Source organism: Pinus tabuliformis, chromosome Q (assembly GCF_031772625.1).
Source record: "Pinus tabuliformis cultivar Carrire ecotype Pingquan chromosome Q, CPIR1, whole genome shotgun sequence".
In the NCBI taxonomy this organism is placed as follows: domain Eukaryota; kingdom Viridiplantae; phylum Streptophyta; class Pinopsida; order Pinales; family Pinaceae; genus Pinus; species Pinus tabuliformis.
The window spans coordinates 611,783,658-611,805,417 of NC_142296.1; the positions used below are offsets into that span (position 1 = coordinate 611,783,658).

The 21,760-nt window shown below is 40.2% G+C and overlaps 1 protein-coding gene across 2 annotated transcripts in view; it reads left to right on the plus strand.

Moving 5' to 3' along the window:
• LOC149220926 (CBL-interacting serine/threonine-protein kinase 8-like) overlaps positions 1 to 21,760 on the plus strand; it is a 276,424-nt gene that overhangs the window by 75,227 nt on the left and 179,437 nt on the right. Inside the window, exons 4-6 of one of the 2 annotated variants that reach the window (XM_089384950.1) lie at positions 19,314 to 19,421; positions 19,559 to 19,612; positions 19,731 to 19,784. In XM_089384950.1, the coding sequence (XP_089241076.1) occupies positions 19,314 to 19,421; positions 19,559 to 19,612; positions 19,731 to 19,784 (216 nt within the window). Of the gene's footprint in view, positions 1 to 19,313; positions 19,422 to 19,531; positions 19,613 to 19,730; positions 19,785 to 21,760 lie in introns of both variants that reach the window. The other variant, XM_089384949.1, reaches the window with a different exon arrangement.

A 21,760-nucleotide genomic window follows, 5' to 3' on the forward strand; every position in this document is an offset into this window, starting at 1 on the left:
GCCACAATAATGTTAGCAATCGACATAATATTCAACATAATAAATTTCACCAACTTCCATGTTGTTTTTGTATATGTGTTATGGACATGCACACTTGATGATAGGCCTGATTAGAATATTTTTCATGCTGCGTGTATTCAAGATAAACTTCGATGGATGTCAATATATAATCACAATAATAACACCAAATTTCCGAGCTTTCATGTGATCAACGTGAAGAATGTTGGGATTCCTGTGGTCAAACACTGTAAAATGAGCCGCGCCACCAACCATATATTGCTGCAAATTAACACCGGGTTCGTATCTCGGTTCCATACATGAACGCTTCATAAAATTAACATTGTGTTTTGACACCAATCTCCATTCATGGATGATATTTGTAAGAGCAATAATCTTGGAGCCCAAGGAGCTGGCTGCCGGAGGATTTCTCATCTCAATCTTAATGCCTCTCTTATTACAGCGCTGCTACCATTACAACTATTGGTTAGGTATTAAGGCTGCTCAACGATGTTTCAAATAATCAATGTCACCACATTATTTGTAACAACATGCGCCCATTGTAATAATGTTTCCAATTAATTGATTAATACACCAGTTCAAATAGCCCCAATCGAATTTGTAACTTTCCTTGGATGCTTGTAATATTAATGATATACAATGTAACATATGTTCATGTCACAATTCTGCCTGAGCTGAATAATGCTCTTATTATCATAATGGTCCCAATGCCAAAGAATCTCTATTATTCTGCTGGTAACACAGAGAGAAGTATAATTGATATAAGGTATGCATTGAAACGTTCCAGATCTCTGCACTCAAGTCCATTACTCTATGAAACATTGAAGGCTCCCAAAATTATTTGATGATACCTGGACATCTTATCCTCAGTATTTGTAGTCATTTAGCTCCTCCTCCAGCGTAGGATCATGTTCTAGTATTCTTGTTTCTTGTATGTGCTGCTCATTTTTAATAACTTCCTGTTCTAAGACGCCGTCCACTAAATCATTATCAAGCAAAGCAGCGACATTGGTAGCCACGTTAGTGCCAGTTGAATCCTCGTTGCAAGTACTCTGATGCTTGGCCTTCTCATTGGCAATTTCTCGCTGCTTATTTTTGGAATCCTTCAAGACACCTTCTATGGAATTCACAAGGACATTTGATTCAATTTCCACATTGGCAATTTCCTGCCATTTATTATTGGGATCCTTCAAGAGGCCTGCGGCATTTGCAAGAACCTCACTTTCAATTGTTGTATTGGCAATCTCCTGCTGCCTATCAATGGAACCCTCCAAGGCAATTCCTGTGCCATCTGCAAGAACCTTGTTTCCAATCTCTGCGTTAGCAATATCCTGTTTCTTATCATTAGAATCCTTCAAGGCACCTTCTTCATCATTTACGAGAACTTCTGTTTCAACCCTAATATCCCATGTTGTAAGTGAATCAATGCCTTTTGTAGCACCTGTTTCAGAAGGCTGAGGAGTGTCAATCAAGGGACGAATGATTTTTTTTCTTCCCTCCAATTATAAAAATTTTGTTCTTCACTAAAAAGGGAGAGGAATGATTCTTTTCTTAAATTCCTTCCCAGTAGTTGTAGGAGTCTTTTCATTTTTATTTGTTGAAGGTTTCTCCACATGTGATGCCCGGGTAGTTCTTAACCTGGTCCTTCCCAATAACATCGGTTTCCTTCTTATTTTCACTTTTGCCAACTGAGTTTGTCCTCATGATATTGCCACTCCTCCTATATAGCTTTCTCTTTGTTATTATTAATTGTTTCTTCTGCATGTTTATGTATTTGTTTGCTTCACATTTTCCATGCCAACTTTGATCTCATGATGTCCATTAACTTCTCACATTTTATGGGCTGCTCTCCCCCTGGGATGTTGTTGCTCTTCTATACTGACTGGATGACTGCCTTGCTGCTTGGAGCAGCTCCCCCTGAAACCATGATGCCTTCATTGTGTCATTGAAGTAACAAGTTATTCCTTTCTCTTCCTCTTCCGCACTTTCGTAGATTGCTTTCTCTTGTTTGCATTTCTTTCATGGTTTTCTCTTCTTGAAGTTACTTCAATCTTCTGTCTAGTGCTCTTTAGAATATATGGCAGCTTACAATCGTTGGCTTTGTGGCCAAGATTAGTACACACAAAACATCTTGTGTGGCCAAGAAAGAGAGAAAATCATGTGTTTCTTTTTGCGTTCATGTTTTTCTTCATATACACTTTTCATTCAAGCGCTTTATGTCCATATTCATGACACACATAACAATAATCATAGAAAGAGTTTATGTCCCTGTTTGCTGATGTTCTCCTTCGTTTGCTTGTTGGATAGTACCTTCTTGTTTGCTGGATGTTTTGCTAAATAGTCTTGATCTTCTTGTTCTTACAGCCTGCTACTCTGTCCAGGTTCATGGCAATGGAAGCATGAGATATATTCTCTACTTTGAAATTTTCTCTGGTTGTTCCACATAGACTTCTTCTTGGTCGAACCATGCAAGAATGCGGTGTTGACATCCATCTGATGTAGGTTCCACATAGACTCCCTCTTGGGTTGTTCCACATAGACTTCCTCTTTGATCGAACCATGCAAGAATGCGGTGTTGACATCTATCTGATGCGGGTTCCATCCTTGCGAAGCAGCAAGGGCTATGATCGAGCGGATGGTGGTATATCTGGCAACAGTTGCAAATATCTCGTCATAGTCTATACCTTCCTTTTGAGAGATGCCACGAGCGACAAAACGAGCCTTATACTTTTTAGCACTTCCATAAGCTCCATGCTTTATCTTGTAATGCCATTTCGAAGTGACAATTGTTTTGTCCTAGGGTCTGGGGACCACATCCCACACATCGTTCTTCATGATGGATTCATATTCCTCAGTCATAGCATCTTTCCATACTTGATGCTTGATAGCTTTTGCGAATGACGAAGGCTCATTTTGAATGATCGTGCTCATGATGGTCAAGTATCCCTGGACCCTGATACTTGGCCAGCTTCTTACTTTCACAGAAAGTCCCTCACGGTGCAATGTGTCCTTCGGCATCATCAAGTGTCCCCTTGAGCCATGAAGGCCTCTTCCTCGAAGAGGAAGGCTCTTGCGGACGGGTATCAATAGGATCCATAGGTTCTTCCACATCGGACATCGTCTCATCTTCCTTTTCCTCCGGTTTCCTGGTGTCAGATTCTTTAGATTCCCTTAGAGTAGGAAGATTGTCAACTTTGCTAAGAGCCATATCTTCGTAAAAGGTGACATCATGGCTAATCTTGACTTCCCTTTGACCAACCACATAGATTCTATAGCCCTTAGTATTTTCGCTATAGCCGACGAAGATTCCTTTCTTTCCAGATGCACCCAATTTATTCCTTTTCTTTCCAGATGCACCCAATTTATTCCTTTCTTTCCAGATGCACCCAATTTATTCCAGAGACATCTTCCATCCGTGATAGTCAGACTTCTCACTGAGCTTGTCTTCAGCGGGGAAGTGTGATGAGGACCCCATGAAGTCTTTGAGATTACTTCAATAGCCTTCGGTGATTGCTCTTGCTTTTTCTCTTGCTTGGGCTTTGTCTTCACCTCAGCTCCGGTACCATGTTAATTTATGGTATGTTCTATGCTTAGTGCAGTTTACTTCGATTTCTTCTTATTAACCACTGTTTAACAATCACATAAACATAAAGTAAATTGCCGATAGAACATTAATAGATCAACAGAAAACAAGCCAAGACAAGAGACACAAGATGTGGCGGCTAGCCAGGGACAAACCCCAATGCGGGGAAACCCTTTGATCAATTCTTCTTTAATATTCAATAGTTTAGCAGAGAGAAATAGTACAAATTCAGAAATCTGTAATTTTATGACGGCAACAGCAAACCCTAAATCAGCAGAGTCAAACTTAGTCAAACGGCCCCAAATTGACCTCTAGTCAACCTTGAAGAACTCGGTCTTCAACAACAAACTTCGGCAGCCCAAAACAACCCTTGGTCAATGGTCAAAACAACAGTCTGCAGTTAGCCCTAACTAGTCAACGCTGGTCAACACTTTTGTCAATGCAACACCCAAACAGCGTGCGCAGGTTAGCCCTTGGTCAACGCTTGGTCAACACTTCACAAAATAGCCCAACACTTGGTCAACGTAGCCCTAGAAAAGTCAACGCTGCTGAGAAAGTCAACGTTGCCCTAAAATCAGTCAACGCTGCCCTAAACAAAAAATGCGTACTTCTTCTTACACGTGTGAGAGAAACTGCTCCTTCGCTGGCCCAATGAGATGAGGAGAGAGAAGATGAGTTGAGATGAGATGAGTGAATATTGACTCAACCTCACTTGTACTTATATGATGTGTTGGGCATGTGTGCCACACATTTAGCTGCTGGTCGACCTTGACAATTTGTCAAGTAAATATAAATAAATTCATATCTCCATAAATACTTGTCGGAATTGGATGATTGTTAGATCAATCCTACACCTCTCAACAAGAGGAATCAAGGAAAAATAGCAGTTGCCATAAATAAGATGACCCACATGGAGTTTGGCCCTAGTTCCCAATTTTAACATAGCCGCAGTCAAGAAGAAGAACGTTGCCCTAATCTAGAGGACGCAGTTAAGTGAGAAGCCCTAACATTACAAGGAGGACAACCCTAGTATCCACGCAGTCTAGAGGAAGAAGCCTAAGCACTAACGCTATCAAGATCAAGCCCTAGCCTATACGCTGGCCTTTACGCATTCAAGAAGGAGGTTGCCCTAGACAACGTAAAGTGTTGTGTGGACAACGAAGCTTAGCTGCAGTATGAAGGGTCAAAGGGACAGCGTAGAGGCTGCCCTAGACAGCGTGAAGGGCTGTGGTGACAACGTGGTCTGAAAGGGCAGTTTTGAGGGTAAGGTTAGTGCTGTTTCTAGGTACGGTTTAGAGTTGGAAAGGCAAGCAGCCAGGCCAAGGAGAATAGGAACCATACGCTGCTGTTTTGGGTATCATTCCATGGAGGTAGTGACTACAAGGGAAGAAGCTTGCCAAGGTAGGCCGTAGTCCTTAAGGGGCTGTTTCGCTGGGTGTGTAAGGGCTGCCAGATGCCCTAACCAATGACCACATAAGCAGCAGTGAAGGCAACATTGGAACAACAATGTTGTGGACAGCTAGGCAATAGAGCTTGGTGGAACCAAGATGCATGGACAACAAGGCTACATAGTGCTGCAAAGATGCATGGACAACAAGGCTACATAGTGCTACAAAGTCTTATGGGACAACAACAAGGTATAGCAAGCTGTAAGGGGACAACAACAAGGTATAACATGAGTAGTAGGGCCAGCAACAAGCACGAACATCACAATGATGGGACAACAATGATATAGTGTAGCAATGTTTTATGGGACAACTGTAAGATGTTGGGACAACAGTATGATGAGACAGAACAATGTTGGGACAACAAGCACAGACGGTAGTGGCAAGCATGGTGCTGCAAGCACATGAAACATGCGGTATGATAACTTGATTCAACAATGGCACATGGGACAACAGTGCAGCATAAGGTGCGATAGTGATGAGGTACAACATTGTGAGATGGGTGCAGCATGGTGCAACACGGTGAGGTGCAGCATGATGACAAGATGCAACACGATGATAGGTGAAGGAGTCACCTTGGAGAATTAGTTGAAGCAACATGTCTTCAACTGATTTCATATATCATATTCTTAGAGATGATCTATGCTTTTATCTAGATAAGTCAAGTGTTGAATTTTGTTGTAAATGTACTATCTCTCTCTCTCTCTCTGCTGAACTATTGAAGAACATATAAAAAGAATTGATCAAGGGTTTCCCCACATTGGGGTTTGTCCCTGGCTAGCGGCACATCTTGTGTCCTCTTGTTTTGGCTTGTCTTCTTCTATTTATGTTTATGTTCTATTTGCAGTTTACTTTAATGCTGATGTGATTGCTAATCTGGAAAAGATATTGAGCTAACTGTGAAAATTGAAAAAAATTGCTCTAAGCATAGAACATACCTAAACTTAACAATATTTCATGACTCAATCAGAGCTACCTTCAAGCTGTTAGGGTTGTACAGAAGGAACTTGGCTCTGATACCAATTGATGAAAACTTGACCAAAATGAGAGGGGGGGTGAATCGGTTTAGTATATTCATGGACATTAAAATTCTTTTCATTAAACTCATTCACTGAAACACTACATGAACAACTTAATAAATAATGACCAGCAGATTGAATATGTGAACAACAAGTAATAAACAAACCAAAACATCACATCAACACATAATAAGAATACATGTTGACACCATATATATGTGGAAGCCCATAAAGGGAGAAAACCACGATTTTATTATTGGTGCGATGCAAAGGCAAGATCCTACTCCTTATTACATTTGATTTTCTGTAGTCTCAAATCTACAGGAGGTTGCTACCTCAATTTTCTGCAAGTTGCAACATGCAAGTAAGCTCCAACTCCCATATGTTTTCTGTAAGCTACAACCCACATGAGGCTCCAACTTGATGTTTTCAAGCCACTACTTGAAACAAGAAACAACAAAGTGCTGGTTTACCTAGTCATAAATTCTGCATATCTCTATCTTCATTTCAACCTCTTCTTCCCTTCAAATTTGCTTCACATAAGCTTCATATGTGCCATGTAACTAATGCATAATACCTCAATCAACTCTCACACATTCTCCCACTCTCTAACCTCAACTTGCTTCCAAAAGGAACATCTTTTATAAAGAAAGTTTGCTGGTTTTTTGTATTCCACATAAGAATATGAAGTGAACAACTTGACTCTTTGCCTTCCACTCATTCATTTCCAAACTCTTCATATCTTGAATATTAGAACACAAAAATAAATAATCCACCCAATATTATTTTTCATCCACATGAAATGATTAAATTCATCAACATAAGCCAACATCAAATAACAATATTTATCATTAATGCATCACAACAATCTTCGCAACATCTTTGCCTTTGCCTTGGACTTGCATCACAACATCTTCATGTCATTGTCTCAACCTCCTTGAGTCTTGTATTGTTTTGTTGTCATGGAGTTTTGCCTTTTTTGTCATGGAGTCTTGTCTTTGCTGTCACAATTTCTTGGCCCTTGCTGTCATTGAGTCTTGCCTATGCATCACAACAATTCAGCCTAACAACAAATTAGTGTCACCACAAATTCTTCATTAATTAATCTTTGCAATATTATCCAAGCCTCAAGCCATCAACATGCCATCAACACAAGCATCGTGCTATCAACATGCCAACATCAATGTTCTACCAAACCTTCAAGGTATTTGTTGCTCCTTTGTGTTGTTGTCATCAAGCATGCCAATTATTTTGGTGTTGATAGTCGACCTGTCAACTAAACTTGAAATGTTGATAACCCCATTGTCAGCGGATTGTTCTTCGCTGATCCCGATCTACGCTTTTGCCCTTTACTGACCTTGTTATTGCTCTTGCCTTGCTGCTCTTTTGTCCCTTGCTCCTGCATACGTTGCTGCTACTCCTTTGCGTTGCTGCTCCTATGTCCCTTACTCTTGCATACCTTGTTGTTCCTCCTTGCCTTGCTCGTCTTGCGTTGCTCTTATGCCTTTGTTGGTCTTGTGCTGCTCCTTTGCTTGCTGCTCGTTTGCTGCTCCTTTGCTTTGCTCCTACATTGTTGCTCCTTGCATTGTTGCTGATCGCTGCTCCTTGCATTGTTTCTGCTCCTTGCACTCCTTCAATTCTCCTTTGCCATCAATGACAATAATGCCAACATGATTTTGTATATCCACTTGGAAGTCACAACAGACTTCCCCTCAGATCTCGGAACAACCATACGTCAGTGTTCATGATGGACTGATATTCCTCTGTCACTGTTTCTTTATAGCTGCAAGGTTCCAATTGTATGATGTCGCTCATCAATGTAGCATATCCCTGATATTTGCGAGGCTCCTTGCTTTTTGTGAAGGTACATCTAGGGGTTGAATGTCTCTTTGCATCCTATAAAGTATCACGAAGCCACAAGGGTCACTTCCTGGAGGGAGGATCACAAGGAGGAGGATCTCAAGGATCCAAAGGTGCCATAGGCTCATTAGGAAGGTCAGGCTCTGGCATGGATGGCTTTGCATCTACATCTAGAATATCATCTCTTCTCTTAATACTGGCAAGGACATGAGAGTCGCTTGCTTTTCTAAGGGAAACATCCTTCATTAAAAGTCGCATCTCGACTGAACTCAATGTTCCTCTAACCTGGCACATATGTCCTGTAAGCTTTAGAATTTTCACATTAACCAACAAACATACCTTTCTTTCTTGAAGCCTCTAGCTTTTACCTCTTCTCCTATGGTACATGAAAGTAGACATGGTAGCCAAATATTCTCAAGTGTCCAACTTCTGGTTTCACACCTATAAATACTTCTTCAGGAGTCTTGTCCCCCAAGGCTTGATGAGGGCTTCTATTTTGGACATATACTGCGGTATTTGCTGTTTCTCCCCACAGAAACATAGGAAGTTTCTGATCATGAATCATGGCTTTGGCTGCTTCCAAGATGGTCTTGTTCTTCCTCTTAGCAACTCCATTTTGTTGAGGGTTGTATGGAACAATCACCTCCCTCTTAATCCCAACATCTCTGCAAAAGTCTTTGAAATCATTTGAAGTGTATTCTCCTCCATTATCTGTCCTCAGGATCTTGATCTTCTTTCTAGTTTGATTTTCCACAAGAGCTTTGAAGTCCCTGAACATGTTGAAAACTTGATCCTTGGTCTTCAAGAAGAAGATCCAAGTCTTATGGGAGAAGTCATCAACAAACATTGCATAGTATAAATATCCTCCAAAAAATGTCACCAACATGGGTCCACAAAGGTCAGAATGAATAAGTTGAAGAATCTCTTTAGATCTGTTTCTACTAGAAGGGAATGGTCCCTTGACATTTTTACCACTAGCACATCCTTGACATACACCTTCATGATCAACCTGAATTTGGGAATCCTTAAAACGATCCTGCTCAAGACATGTAAAGCCCTGTAATGAAGGTGAGCAAATCTCCGGTGCCAAAGCTCACATTGGTTAGTGCTATCATGGACCAATGCTTGGATTGGTCTCCTTCAATTCTAATTCCATGAGTGAAGGTTGCTCTTAAGCTAGATTTCCTTGGCCAAGTGAGGACTTTTTCATCAATGAATGCAACCCCGAACCCTTTGTCTTCCATGGTTGAGATGGAGACAAGATTCTTCTTCAAGCCTGTTACCGCTCAAACTAGCAGGGGTCCTAGGAGGGGATCCTAAAGAGAAACTACTAGGTCAAGGGGAAATAATGGAGCGATAGCCCATTGTCACTTCAGCTAAGGCTCCCTGCTCTTTATAGACTTTCACCGATGGGAGGAGACTCGATATAGGGGGAATCACTAGGAACGATAGAGCTATGAATGGATAAAGAGCTAAGTAACTGGATTCGTCCAAACCCCTATGCGAATCTGAATCCTGCGAATCGGATACGATTTGCTAGGAATTCAAATCCTAGAACAGGACACGATGTGCTCATGTCCCGATTTTGGGATTCGAATCCCCTAAAAATGCATTCTGCGGACTTAAAAATGCACTGTTCTTTTTTATTTTCACCTTATTTCTCATTCACTTTTGCATAGTTTGAGCTGTGGGCAAGGAGCTAAGGGTTTGGAGCAAGGAGCTAAGGGAGTAGAGCGTTCGACAAGGAGATTCAAGCACCAGGTAAGTGCACTTTAGCTCCATTTTTTTGCATTTCTATTACAACAGTTTGTATATGATTTTTTTTTACAAATTTGTGCATGTTTTGTTCATTTTTTTTATAGTATTCATGGCTCAATCAAAGACAACGGTTAGGGGGCAAAGGAAGGGGAAGAATGTCTCCATTGGATATGCTCCTCCTCTCCCAATATCATCAGAGTCTGCTGCAAGTAATGTTGAGGGAAGAGGAGGACCTAAAGACGACATTGAGAAATATCCCTTGTGGAAATATGTCACAAGAGAGGATGGGACAAGCACCAAGGGGAAGGGAGGAGGCAATGTGCAATGGAGATGCAATTTTTGTCACATTGCTTTCAAAAGCACATATTTCCGTGTGAAAGACCATTTGTTGGCTTTACCGGGTTGTGGAATTGGAGCTTGTAACGCTGTTCCTTTACAAAAGAGGAAAGAAATGGAAAAGGAGTCCATTGTTGGTATGGAAAATGCGGCTGCAAAATCAAGAAAAACCAAGAATGAAGACCCCCTTCCATTTTTGAGGAAAGGCACCACCAAATTTCCATTTGAGAGTTCTATTGGGGGACAAGCAACAAAAAGAAGAGCAATTACACTTGGTCCAATGGACAAGATTTTTCAAAAAGAGAAACGAGAAGAGCTTGATCTCACCATTGCCTTCTTTTTCTATCAAAACTTCATATCATTTAATGTTGCACGCTCACCTTTATTTATTTAGATGTGTCGAGCTCTAACTCACGGGTCTCCATCATGGTATGTGCCTCCTAGTTCAGAAAAGCTTAGAACCACATTGTTGACGAAGGCAAGAAAAGAGGTGCAAAAAATGCTTGAGCCTATTGTAGTGTCATGGCCAACATCTGGGGTTAGCATTGTTTCTGATGGATGGACAGATCCAGCACGACACCCAATCATTAACTTCATGATGTCTTCCTTGAATGGTCCAGTTTTCTTGAAAGCAGTGGATACACTTGGAGAATACAAGGATGCACAATTTATTGGTGAGTTATTTATTAAAGTTATTGAAGATGTAGGTGTTGATTCTTGTGTGCAAATCATTACAGATAATGCACCTGTTTGCAAGGCTGCTGGCATGATTGTGGAAGCTAAATATCCACAAGTGTTTTGGACACCTTGCATTGTCCATTCATTGAACTTAGCACTGAAATCCATTGCTTCTGATGTGCTTTGGATTGGTAACATTGTTGAGGATGCATGACATATTCGTAATTTTGTGCAAAATCATACAAATGCCCTCACTATCTACAAGGAGTACACCAATCTATCATTGTTGAAGATTGCTGATACACGGTTTGCCTCTTCATTCATGATCTTGAAGAGGTTGAGGGAGGTCAATACCGCTCTTGGGTCCATGGTTATTTCTAAGTTTTGGTCTTTTTGGAGAAAGACAGATCAGGTAGCCTCTAAAAGAGTGAAGGACACAGTGCTAGATGATGCTTGGTGGGAGAGGGTAGATCTAATTATTCAGATCATGGACCTTATCATTTCTTTGCTTCGATTTGCAGAGACAGACAAACCCATCTTAGGAGAGGTTTATGAGGGATGGGATTCCATGATTGAGTTTGTGAGGAGCATTATTCTACAGAGTGAGTGCCCCGAGTATGAGACATCACCAGAGGCCTTCTGTGATACTATATAGGATATTCTTGTCAGTAGATGGGACAAGAATCGTACACCTTTACATTGTTTGGCTCAGTCATTGAACCCAAAATACTACAGCCATGAGTGGCTGAATGGTGGACCTTCTTGCAGATTCCCTCCTCACATGGATGGTGAAATCTCACAGGGGAGGAAAGAGGCATTCAGGTGGGTTTTTCAGGATAGTGCATTGCTTGATGAGGTGGAGGATGCCTTTGTAGAGTTTTCCACTGGCACTGGTCGATTTGCAGGATATGATGTGATTAGAGACAGGTGGGCTAAGAAGCCCTATTCTTGGTGGGCAAATCATGGGGCAACAAGCCCTCCTCTTCAGCAGTTAGCCATGAGGCTCCTCTCTCAGGTGACTTCATCCTCTTGTTGCGAGAGGAATTGGAGCACATATGGGAATTTGTATAGTGTGAAGAAAAGCAGGCTTGAGCAGTTCAGGGCAGAGACAATGGTGTATGTGCACACCAACCTTCGTCTTATTTACAGGTAGAGGGAAGAGTGGTTGAGGGGAAAAACAAAGATGTGGGATGTCTTTTTTGATGATATGGCTCTAGACAGCAGTGTTGAGTTGGCATTGGCCAACATGGATCTCAATGATCCAGTGCCAGAGCCTATTAGATTTGATGACAGTGATATTTTAGAGGGGTCATCCTCCACACCAGCAAATGCAAAGGCGACTATGGATACAGGGGAGGAGGAGGATGCGGAGGAGAGCAATGGTGATCATGATGATGAGGACATTGATGCTGATTCCGATGATGACTCTGAGGATTGATGACTACCTATTGCGTTGAGGCTTGTATACCTGTAGTTGTTTTATATTTTCTATTTCTATTTGCCATTGGCATTGCACCAACACTACCTATGTAACATATTTTGATTTGATGACTTAATGAGAAAACTACAGTTTTCAGTGTCTTTATCTTAGTATCTTGTAGTTGTAAGTTGTCTTTAATTTATGAATTATGAATCATGATTTATGTGACCATTGACATGTATTTGAACTTTGTATGTACTATGCATGCTATATATGAAGATCTATGTTTGAAATCAATGAATTTGTATCATTAATTAGAATTTGTGTAAGAAATATTTAATTTTTAATATATATATATATATATATATATATATATATATATATATATATTTTAAATATATATATATATATATTTAAATATATATATATATATATATATATATATATATATATATATATATATATATATTTAACTATATATATATTTAATAAAATAATATATAACGAATTCTACGTGTCCTGTTCTGAGGGGTCAACGTGTCCGAATCCGACACTCGAATCTCCGAATCCTATGAATCTCGAATCCTCAAATCCTACAAATCTCAAGTCCTCGTGTCAGGTGACTTAGATAAAGAGTGATTCCTAAGGCCTATTCGCAAGAGAGGCTCAATTAGATAGCTTTCTTGCTTCAAAAGCAAGGTGATGGGCTCTTTAGGAAGGGCTAAGAGGGTCGTTGGGCCTAGGTTTGGAGGATATGCCTTAAAAAGGGGCTTCCTAGACCTAGGGATCCTTATGGATAAGAGGCTTCTATGTAATCCTTGTGGAATTAGATTTGCAAAGTTGTGGGACTACAAAGAAGCCAAGTGGACCCAAACTAGGTCGAGGGTATAGAGTTGATTATTCAAAGAGGAGCTTGACCTAATTGGGGAGGAGAATATGTCGAATGACTAATATTCTTTTGAAATACAAATACAATGACCCAAGTGAGGACACTAACCCAAATCAACGTAGGGCAAGAGATGGTCTCATGGCCAGGGCTTGCTATATCTCGGGATTCCACTGTTTGAATTGCTTGAAATTTGGAGGACCCCTTGAGCAAACTACAACACAGTGGTGGACCAATTTTCAAGGTGTTTGGATGGTTACAAAGAGATTCGTTTGATTCCTTAGGTGACCTTCTAGGGTTAGGCCCAGAAATTGGAAAAGTGAAGAAAAGAAAGGTAATTTTAACCACCAAAGGGATACGATGATCACTGTCTTATTGCTTGGGCTTAAAGGAGTCAAGATACACATAGATCATGAATTTTCGTAAGCTAAAGAGCCCTAATTGATCTTTGCTAGCCTCTCTAAGGGAAACAACTAGATAAATAGAGATTTATACTTCAAATTTGCGAAAGAGACAAAGTTTCGAGGTATTTGATCTAAGAGGTGCCTCTAGGAACATTCACCCAATCCCTCAAAGGCCAACTCATGCATTTAATCACTTAATCAATGTCCTAAAAGAATTTTGCATTACATTTAACCTAAGTAACCGGATTCGTTCATATAGCTCGGCGAACCCGAATCCCCCGTGTCCGATACGATTCTCTTGAAAATCGTATCCTAAAATCAGATTCGACGTGTCCTATTAGGATTCGCACGAATCCTAAACGAATCCTGTGCATGGTTAGCGAATCCCGATTTTAGGATTCGTATCCCAGAAAATAACTAGAAAAAATTGTCTCAGTGACCAATTTTTCAGTATTTCTGGAGAAGAATGTATGTTTTAAGTTCGGTGGACAAAAGTTTGCCTATGTAGTTTCTAGAACAGAATTTCTAGGGTTAGATTTCTTTTGTTGGAGGCTTATTCTCATCCTCAGCAGCCAATCTCCAAGCAAATTTTGTACTGTAGATGTGTGTTCCTCTAATACTGGAGAATCATCAATATCATGTTTTCTCTGAAAAACAACGAACTTGACAAGATTCAAGAAGTGATCTGAGATTTGAAAAGACTTAAACTTCACTGCTCATACATTTGATTTGTTTTACTGTTATTTATCCATGATGTGTTTATCCTTTAGTTGGCAAAATACTTTTAACTTTTAAGACTTTTAGAGAAGCGGATGTTTAATAAGTCACTGGCATTGTTGGAAGAGACATGACCCCAGATTTAAGATAATTTATCAGCAAAAATTAGCCCTGAGATGCAGATATTTGAATTTTGAAATAAAAGTCCATATTGTCCAAAATTTTGTTCATCCTCTAGTAATAGGCATTTATGTTGCTAATATCATAATATGCCTTAGATTATATCTCCCTGTAACCATTTGCCATTTCATATAAGTATGTTTGTCTTTTGTATGTACTATGCATGCTATAGATGAAGATCTATGTTTGAAATCAATAAATTTGTATCATTAGTTAAAATTTGTGTAAGAAATATCTAATTTTATATATATATATATATTTAATAAAATAATATATAACGAATCCTACGTGTCCTGTTCCGGGGGGTCAACATGTCCGAATCCAACACTACGAATCCTGAATCCTACGAATCCCAAATCCCATGTCAGGTGACTTAGCATTTAACCCATATAAGAATAAAGATAACAAATACATGCAGTTAACCAGTAAGATAACAAGAATAACATCAAAATTTTGACTTACATGAGAGAGAGAGAGTATATCCATTTATCAACTTTGCATTAGACAAGCTCCAAATACAATAGCGAAATCCAAACATCATAGTGCATCAAGAAAAGCTCCAAAAATTCATCCAAACAAAAAGTGCGTTAATCTCATAAGAGATACTAATCCAATCCAAATGATGATGATTTAACTGAATCACCTCACTTCTATTTATATAAATCACTAATGAGTTCAATTTGCCTAATTGGGCCTATTTGAGCCCCAAATAATAAAATAATATGCGATAATAACATTCCTTGGTGACAAGCCCACCAAGATAGCTCAATAACATAATAATACGCCTCTCGAGAGGGTCGAATGATCAATAAATTGAGTCGTTGGGCCTTTGAGGAGGCCTAATGAAGTCCAGAATGTGCCACGATGTGAGAATGGGTTTCAAACATAGTGGACAAGGGGTTGACCCCTTGTTTCCAAGCAAATCCCTGTGGTGCCCCTGAGTGGCTGTGAGGGTCTGAAGGACATCCTCATGGGTCTCCAAGTGGATCGAAAATGCCTATAAACCATCTATAAGGGCTAGGATGATGTCATAATCCCTCTGTGGTGTTCATCTGAACCCTGGATCATCTGCCAAGTGTATGATGGAAGTGTGGAGCCGGTTAGGTGTGGTGAACCAGGTGCATCATCCTCATCCAAAAAGGTGGAACATGAACGATCAATGAGTGGTGTTAGGGATCCATGAATTACTCTTTGTCATGGTGGAAGCCCATGGCTCTCAACGCTCACCCTACAAGTGCCAATGTGGCCCTTTGGAGGGCTAAGACCTTGTATAGGGAGACCAAGCCCCAAATGGAGACCACCTGCAATCCTTCCTAAGATCCAATGCATCCCCTTGCCCTCCAATACAACAAATCGTTAGAATAATCAAGTAAGGAGCTTACAAGCCATGGAATCAATGGGGCACTCCATGGTGGCATGCCCTTGCATAGTGGGCTTTGGCATGTACAAGTGTCTCTAAGCTCAATAGGGGGTTAATCGAGGACCATATTAGGTGGTTTCAACCTTTAAAGGGGGTGACATGTCCATCGTACATTCCTCAAGTGGTAGGTGGTAAATGATATAGTAATGGAACAGAGTGGGGATTAGGGGAATCATCCAGACCACATATTATGGTGCAAGGGTAGCTATAACAAGGGAGGCCCACACCTGGGTATATGAGTGTAGGAGGGAGCAAATCATGGTACATGAGTTACCCCAACCTTTGTTTTTCCACCCTTATTCATGCGCCTTTTGCCTTTGATTGATTTTTCTTCATAACTGCTCGGGGCTCCAGGGGATGAGAGAATGATGTGTAATATATAGCGGTGGATACCTCCTTAAGGTGGGGCAATTCATCGCCCACCAGGAGTTGGGACAATCATGGGTTCCTTAATGATTGAGGGGGCTCTTCTAGGGCCCATAGGAACCAGGGTGATGGCCATGGATAAGGGGTGGAGCTCATGTTTGGCTTTTGCCCATGTGCTAAATTTGTATGTCCCAATTATCTTTTGCATTTTGTGGTACATTTCCTATTGAGAGTGGCCAAATTATGCCTTTTCTTTTCCTTCTAGCTGCATTAACCTCCGGGGCATTGTTCTAGGCCCGACCCAAGGTGTGGACAAGGGGAGGGGGAGGCTAACCCTATGTGGATCCAATGGACCCATGTGGATCCAGATGGGAAAAGAGATGAATGAGGCTAAAATAAGCAGAAAAGAGTGATGCATATGGTGTCGGGAAGTGGGACCACTCAACCAAAATTGGGATTTCCCATGTAGTGCCAACCCTAAAGCTAATAGCCAGTAAAGGAGATCCCACTGGACTAGTATACAAGGCTCACCACAAAATTTGGCAATGGAGACAAGAGTACAAACCTAGGCCATTTTTTCCGTCGAATCCCCCCACTAATCTATGCCCAAAAGTTCCCATGACAAGTAAGGAAATTACTCAACTATACCAATGAAAAGCCATACCTTCGGGGTTGGGAGGCCCACTTTCAAACATACAATCATAATAAGTGAGTGAGGGACCACATGACTGGCTTAGGTGGTGGAGAAAATGACACATCGAGCTATTTGGTGGCTGCAAAGGACTGACGGTTGCTGGCTAAGGACCATCTTGGGAGAAAAAAATTATCCTAGGGATATGCCCCCCAAAGTGGTGGGTAACAAAGCCTGACACATATAACACATCCTGCAGATAAAGAGTTTCACCATAATCCAAACGAAAAGAAATAGATCCAATTTCTTTGACAGGATGAGTAGAATTATCACCAAGTATAATTTTCAAATTTGTTTCCCTCTCCACCAAATTTGAGAGGATTTCATAATACCTAGTCAAATGTCTAGATGCCCCATTATCCACTAGCTAGCTATCAACGCTATCTGAAGATGAGCTAGAAAGAGTAGGAACAAGATTATATTCAGATTGAGTATTAGCAACATTATCAACATGCCTTGAGTTCTTGGACCTGTTTTGAGGGCGTTGAGTCTCTTCAACACTTGCATGGGAAGCATGACCTCTTCCTCTCCTTTTATTGTTGAAGCTGTTGTTGTTGTTGCCATTGTTGTTTTTGTTGGGCCTTTGAGCATTTCTTCTATCAAGACAATCTCGGGCTATGTGGCCAAATCTGTCACATCTATAGCATTGGACTTTGGACAAGTCCCTTCTATTATTGTTGAACTCTGGAGCTTGCTTCTTTGTCTTCCATTTGGAAGGTCTTCCTTTCCCTTTTCCTTTCTGAGCATTGGCCGCAAATGCTGTAGGTTCTCCTTCTTCTTGTCTCTGAATTCTTCCTCTGGAAATGAGCCTGGATTCTTCTTGAGTGCAATTGCCCAAAAGCTCATCAAATGAAGGAAGCTCTTTTCTGCAACTAATGCTTGTAATGAATGTCTCCCAAGACATGGGGAGTCCTCCAAGGGTCATCTTCACAAGTTCTTTGTCAAGAATGATTTCTCCAATGGAAAGAAGCTGATCTCTTATTTGAGAGATTCTCATGAAGTAGGCTGTTATAGATTTTGACTTGGACATCTTGATGTCACAAAGTTGACTTTTCAAGGCTATGACTTGGCTGAGATTGTTGACCTCATACTTCCCAATCAATTTGTTATACATCTCCTTTGACTTTAGCTTGGACACATAGGCGATGAGATGGTCTCTAAGAGAGTCAATGATGATCTTCTCAGCCTTGATCGCACCCTTCTTGTACTTGGATTTGACATTGGCATTGGCATTCTCAAGAGTTTCAACTACCTTTCCCTCCACATATTCCATAACATCATTCTCTTCAAGGGTAAGATCCAATCTAGCCTTCCATGCTGCAAAGTTGGAGGCATCATTCAACTTTTCTTCAATCTTGAAGTAAGAGGAAGTCATCTTGTCCAAGAAAGTTGATCACTGATCAACAAGAGAAATGTCTGAAAGAGGTGTTCTCTGGTCTCCAATGGCTAATCTTCACCTCAACTCTGATACCATGTTAATTTTTCACATGTTCTATGCTGCAATAATTACTTAAAACAATTTCATTCACCCCAATAACAGTTAAGCAATTATAGATAGAACAGTAAACAATAATGCACAATAGAAGATAGTGAAACACAATGAGACACAAAGATTTTTTGTTAAAGACCAGGGCAAAACCCCACAAGGGGGAAAACCCAAATCAATTCTTCTTCTTCTTAGTCAATCAATGTTCAGCTTGAGATACATAGTCCAATAGTACATCCATAAACCAGTCAAAGTCAAATCTTTGACTTTCCAAGTCAACCAAGTCAAAACCAATCAAATGAGAGAGAGAGAGAGAGTCAAATCAGGTCAACGCATATGCCTGAAATAAGAGAGACGAAATTTGGTCAACCTCAGTCAGCAGACCCTGCAATTTTTTGGTCAAATGACATAGTCAAACAGTCCTGCAATTCTCGGTCAAATTCAACAGTCAGCCCTGCCGTCAAAGCCCAGAAAACAGTGTAAAGATTCGGTCAACACAGAATATTGCAGTCAAAGCTTTGGCCTCCAAGCACAGTCAAAATCTCGGTCAAAACAGCAGCAGAAAGTCTCGGTCAACAGAAGGTCAATGATGGTTAATATAGACAGAGGCAGATGAGAAAGTCAACCCTTGGTCAAACAGAAAAGGCCTCCTCCTTCGCACGTGTGAACTAGCTCTGCAATTTCAGATCGAACTTGATGTGATGTGTTGAGTGATGATGTGTCAAATGAGGGTCAACAATGATGTATTTATATGTGGTTTTGGAGGAGCCTTTTCCACTGTGGGGCCGACTTGTCTTCCTTAGGTCTGACTTGGTCAAACCCAAAAATACAAATTTTCTCCATGATTTTGTTGATGAAATTCTGACTTAAGCTGCCATTTTCAACAGAATATACTGCTAAAAAGCAATAGAATGGTAATATCTTTCAAAATTATGACATTTTGTTCTTTTTTTGGTTTTACGAGCAACGGGAATTACCTTTACATCCAGGCTGTGTCTTGTGTGTTTTCACAGTGTTGATTTACAGTTGGTTTTTCTCTGTTACAGGTTCATCAACAACGGCTCAGTGAAAATGAATCACGCAAGTATTTCCAGCAGCTTATTGATGCTGTTGATTATTGTCATAGTAAGGGTGTTTACCATAGAGATTTAAAGGTACTTAATAGTTTCATGCTGCCAATGATTTTGCCTAGCATTCCATTGTTTTTGATGCTATAGTCACTGCTCATCAGATGCTATGACCAAAATTATACTCTCTCTTGCAGCCTGAAAATCTTCTCCTCGATTCTCAGGGAAACTTGAAAATCTCAGATTTTGGGTTAAGTGCCTTACCTCAGCAATTAAGGGTAATTAATTTGTTCCATTTTTGGCTGCTAGCTAAAACTATAAATTTAGTTATTTTGAGGTATATAAGAATATATGTTTTGGACAAACATTGACCTGTGCTAAAACCAACATATGCAGGAAGATGGACTCTTGCACACAACCTGTGGAACACCAAATTATGTGGCACCTGAGGTTGTATTTTTTTTTTTCCCTCTAAGGGTTTGTTATGTTGTGGAAGGATCTTACTGTGACTCGATTATCCTTGTTCTACAGTAAGCATGGGTTTATGTTTTAGTGCAAGCGAATAGATAAATTTGAATTTGTTTGTTATACTCTGCTTTGAAGTGTGTTTATTTTTATAATTTGTATTAAACTACAGTAAAATTGGGGTTTATAATTTGCGTAAAACTGTAGTAAGGTTGGGTTTTTGTTCCCAAATAGGGTGATAGATAAATTTGAATGTGTTTTCTATGTTTCATTTTGTGAAGTGAGTTCATTAGTATTTCCCGCATCAAATTTTATGGAACTGTAAATTTTACATACTGATTTACAAGTTGTTAATAGGAATGCAATTATGAGACATACATTTTATGCTATTTTTTCTTCGATAAATTATTTTACTAATTCGTGATGATCATGCATGCATGCACATTGTTTCCCTGCACGCCTGCTATCAACAAAAAGGATGATAGGAAGCTTAATTCTGTTGAACATGTGGTAGCTTCGGAAGATATTCTGCATAGGCTTGGTGTCTTAGCATGTGGAAGATGATTTATTGCCTTTTTAGGTGTTTGCTTGGTGGAGTAAGTGATTTATGTCTTCTTTCTTAAGTCTAGCTTAGGAAAAGTACAATAATTAAAGTCAATTAATTATTTTGGACTAATAAGTTATTTTCTAAAGATAAATAATTTAATTAACTTAGAAATCTCGATCTCAACCATTGATCTCCAAGATCTTCTAGAAGGAAGATTAAGGTTAGGGATTAAGGCTTAATGAAGATTATAAAAGAAGTCTAGGGAAGAGGTGGAGACACAAAAACACGAGAGAAGCAGCCACAACATCTTTGGGGATGCGGTTTTCTCAAGGAGAGTGAATTGTGAAAATTCCGAAACCCGAAATTCTACTGCAACCACTGATAATATTTCTTCTATTTGTTAAATTAGCTAAACAAACTATTTGCAGTTTCCTACGACAAATATTGAAACATATACACTGCAGCCTTCACAAAACAAATACTGAGGAAGAAAAATAAATACTGGAAAAGTAGAGAAATTCTAGCACACACATAAAGATATTGACAAAGTTATTTTTGGACAATTGTCCCCGGAAAAATCCAATGCGGGAAAACTGGTGCAGCAAATTGTTGATTTTTGGGTAGCATCGAATGTGCTATATCTCTGAAATTTTGTGGAGGGGCTAGAACACACGAGATCTCCAAGACCCAGAAATCGTTTGGTGAAATTCCACCCGGATTGTATTTTATTAAAATAATTAATATTTTTAACGGGGTTCCTAAGTCTAAACTTAGGAAAATTAAAATATTAATGGGTATTAATGAAAATATGGGTGAGAAGCTTCTAAGAGACGAGGATCAAGTCTAATTTAATCTTAGCTGTTGATTAGAGATTAGATCACGGCCGTTGATTTCTCAATAGAAAAAAGTATAAATGGAGGCTTAGGGTCAGTTGGAGAACACACACAGAGGGATTGAGGAAATCGATTTTCTGAGGTGAGAAGTTCTCAGAAGGAAAATCGATTGGGGAGATCTTGCAGCTGAGGGGCAGGGATAGTTCAGGAATATTGACAGAGAGGCAGAGAGAAGCTTTTGGAGGTAGCGCAGTAGCTAGGAGAGCTGACGTTGGGCTAGTTTGGGCCCACACAACCTTGACGCAGAGCCAGAAGGGCCAGCGCGAAGGGAGAACGTTGCCTTCCATGCAGAGAGTCAGAACTGCCAGAATAGCCTGGAAAGCTGACGCAGTGGGCAGAAGAGATGACGCAAAGCCTCAGAGAGTTCCACGTAGTTACTGCGAAGGGACAACGCAGTTGTAGCCGGGGTTAGCCAGTTTTGCTGCCGAATCAGCCAGAATCTGCTGGGTGAAGTGAGGTAAAACTCACTTAGGTTTTCCGCCATTATATTTCTCTGTCACTGGTTTGTCGGGAGGACAACC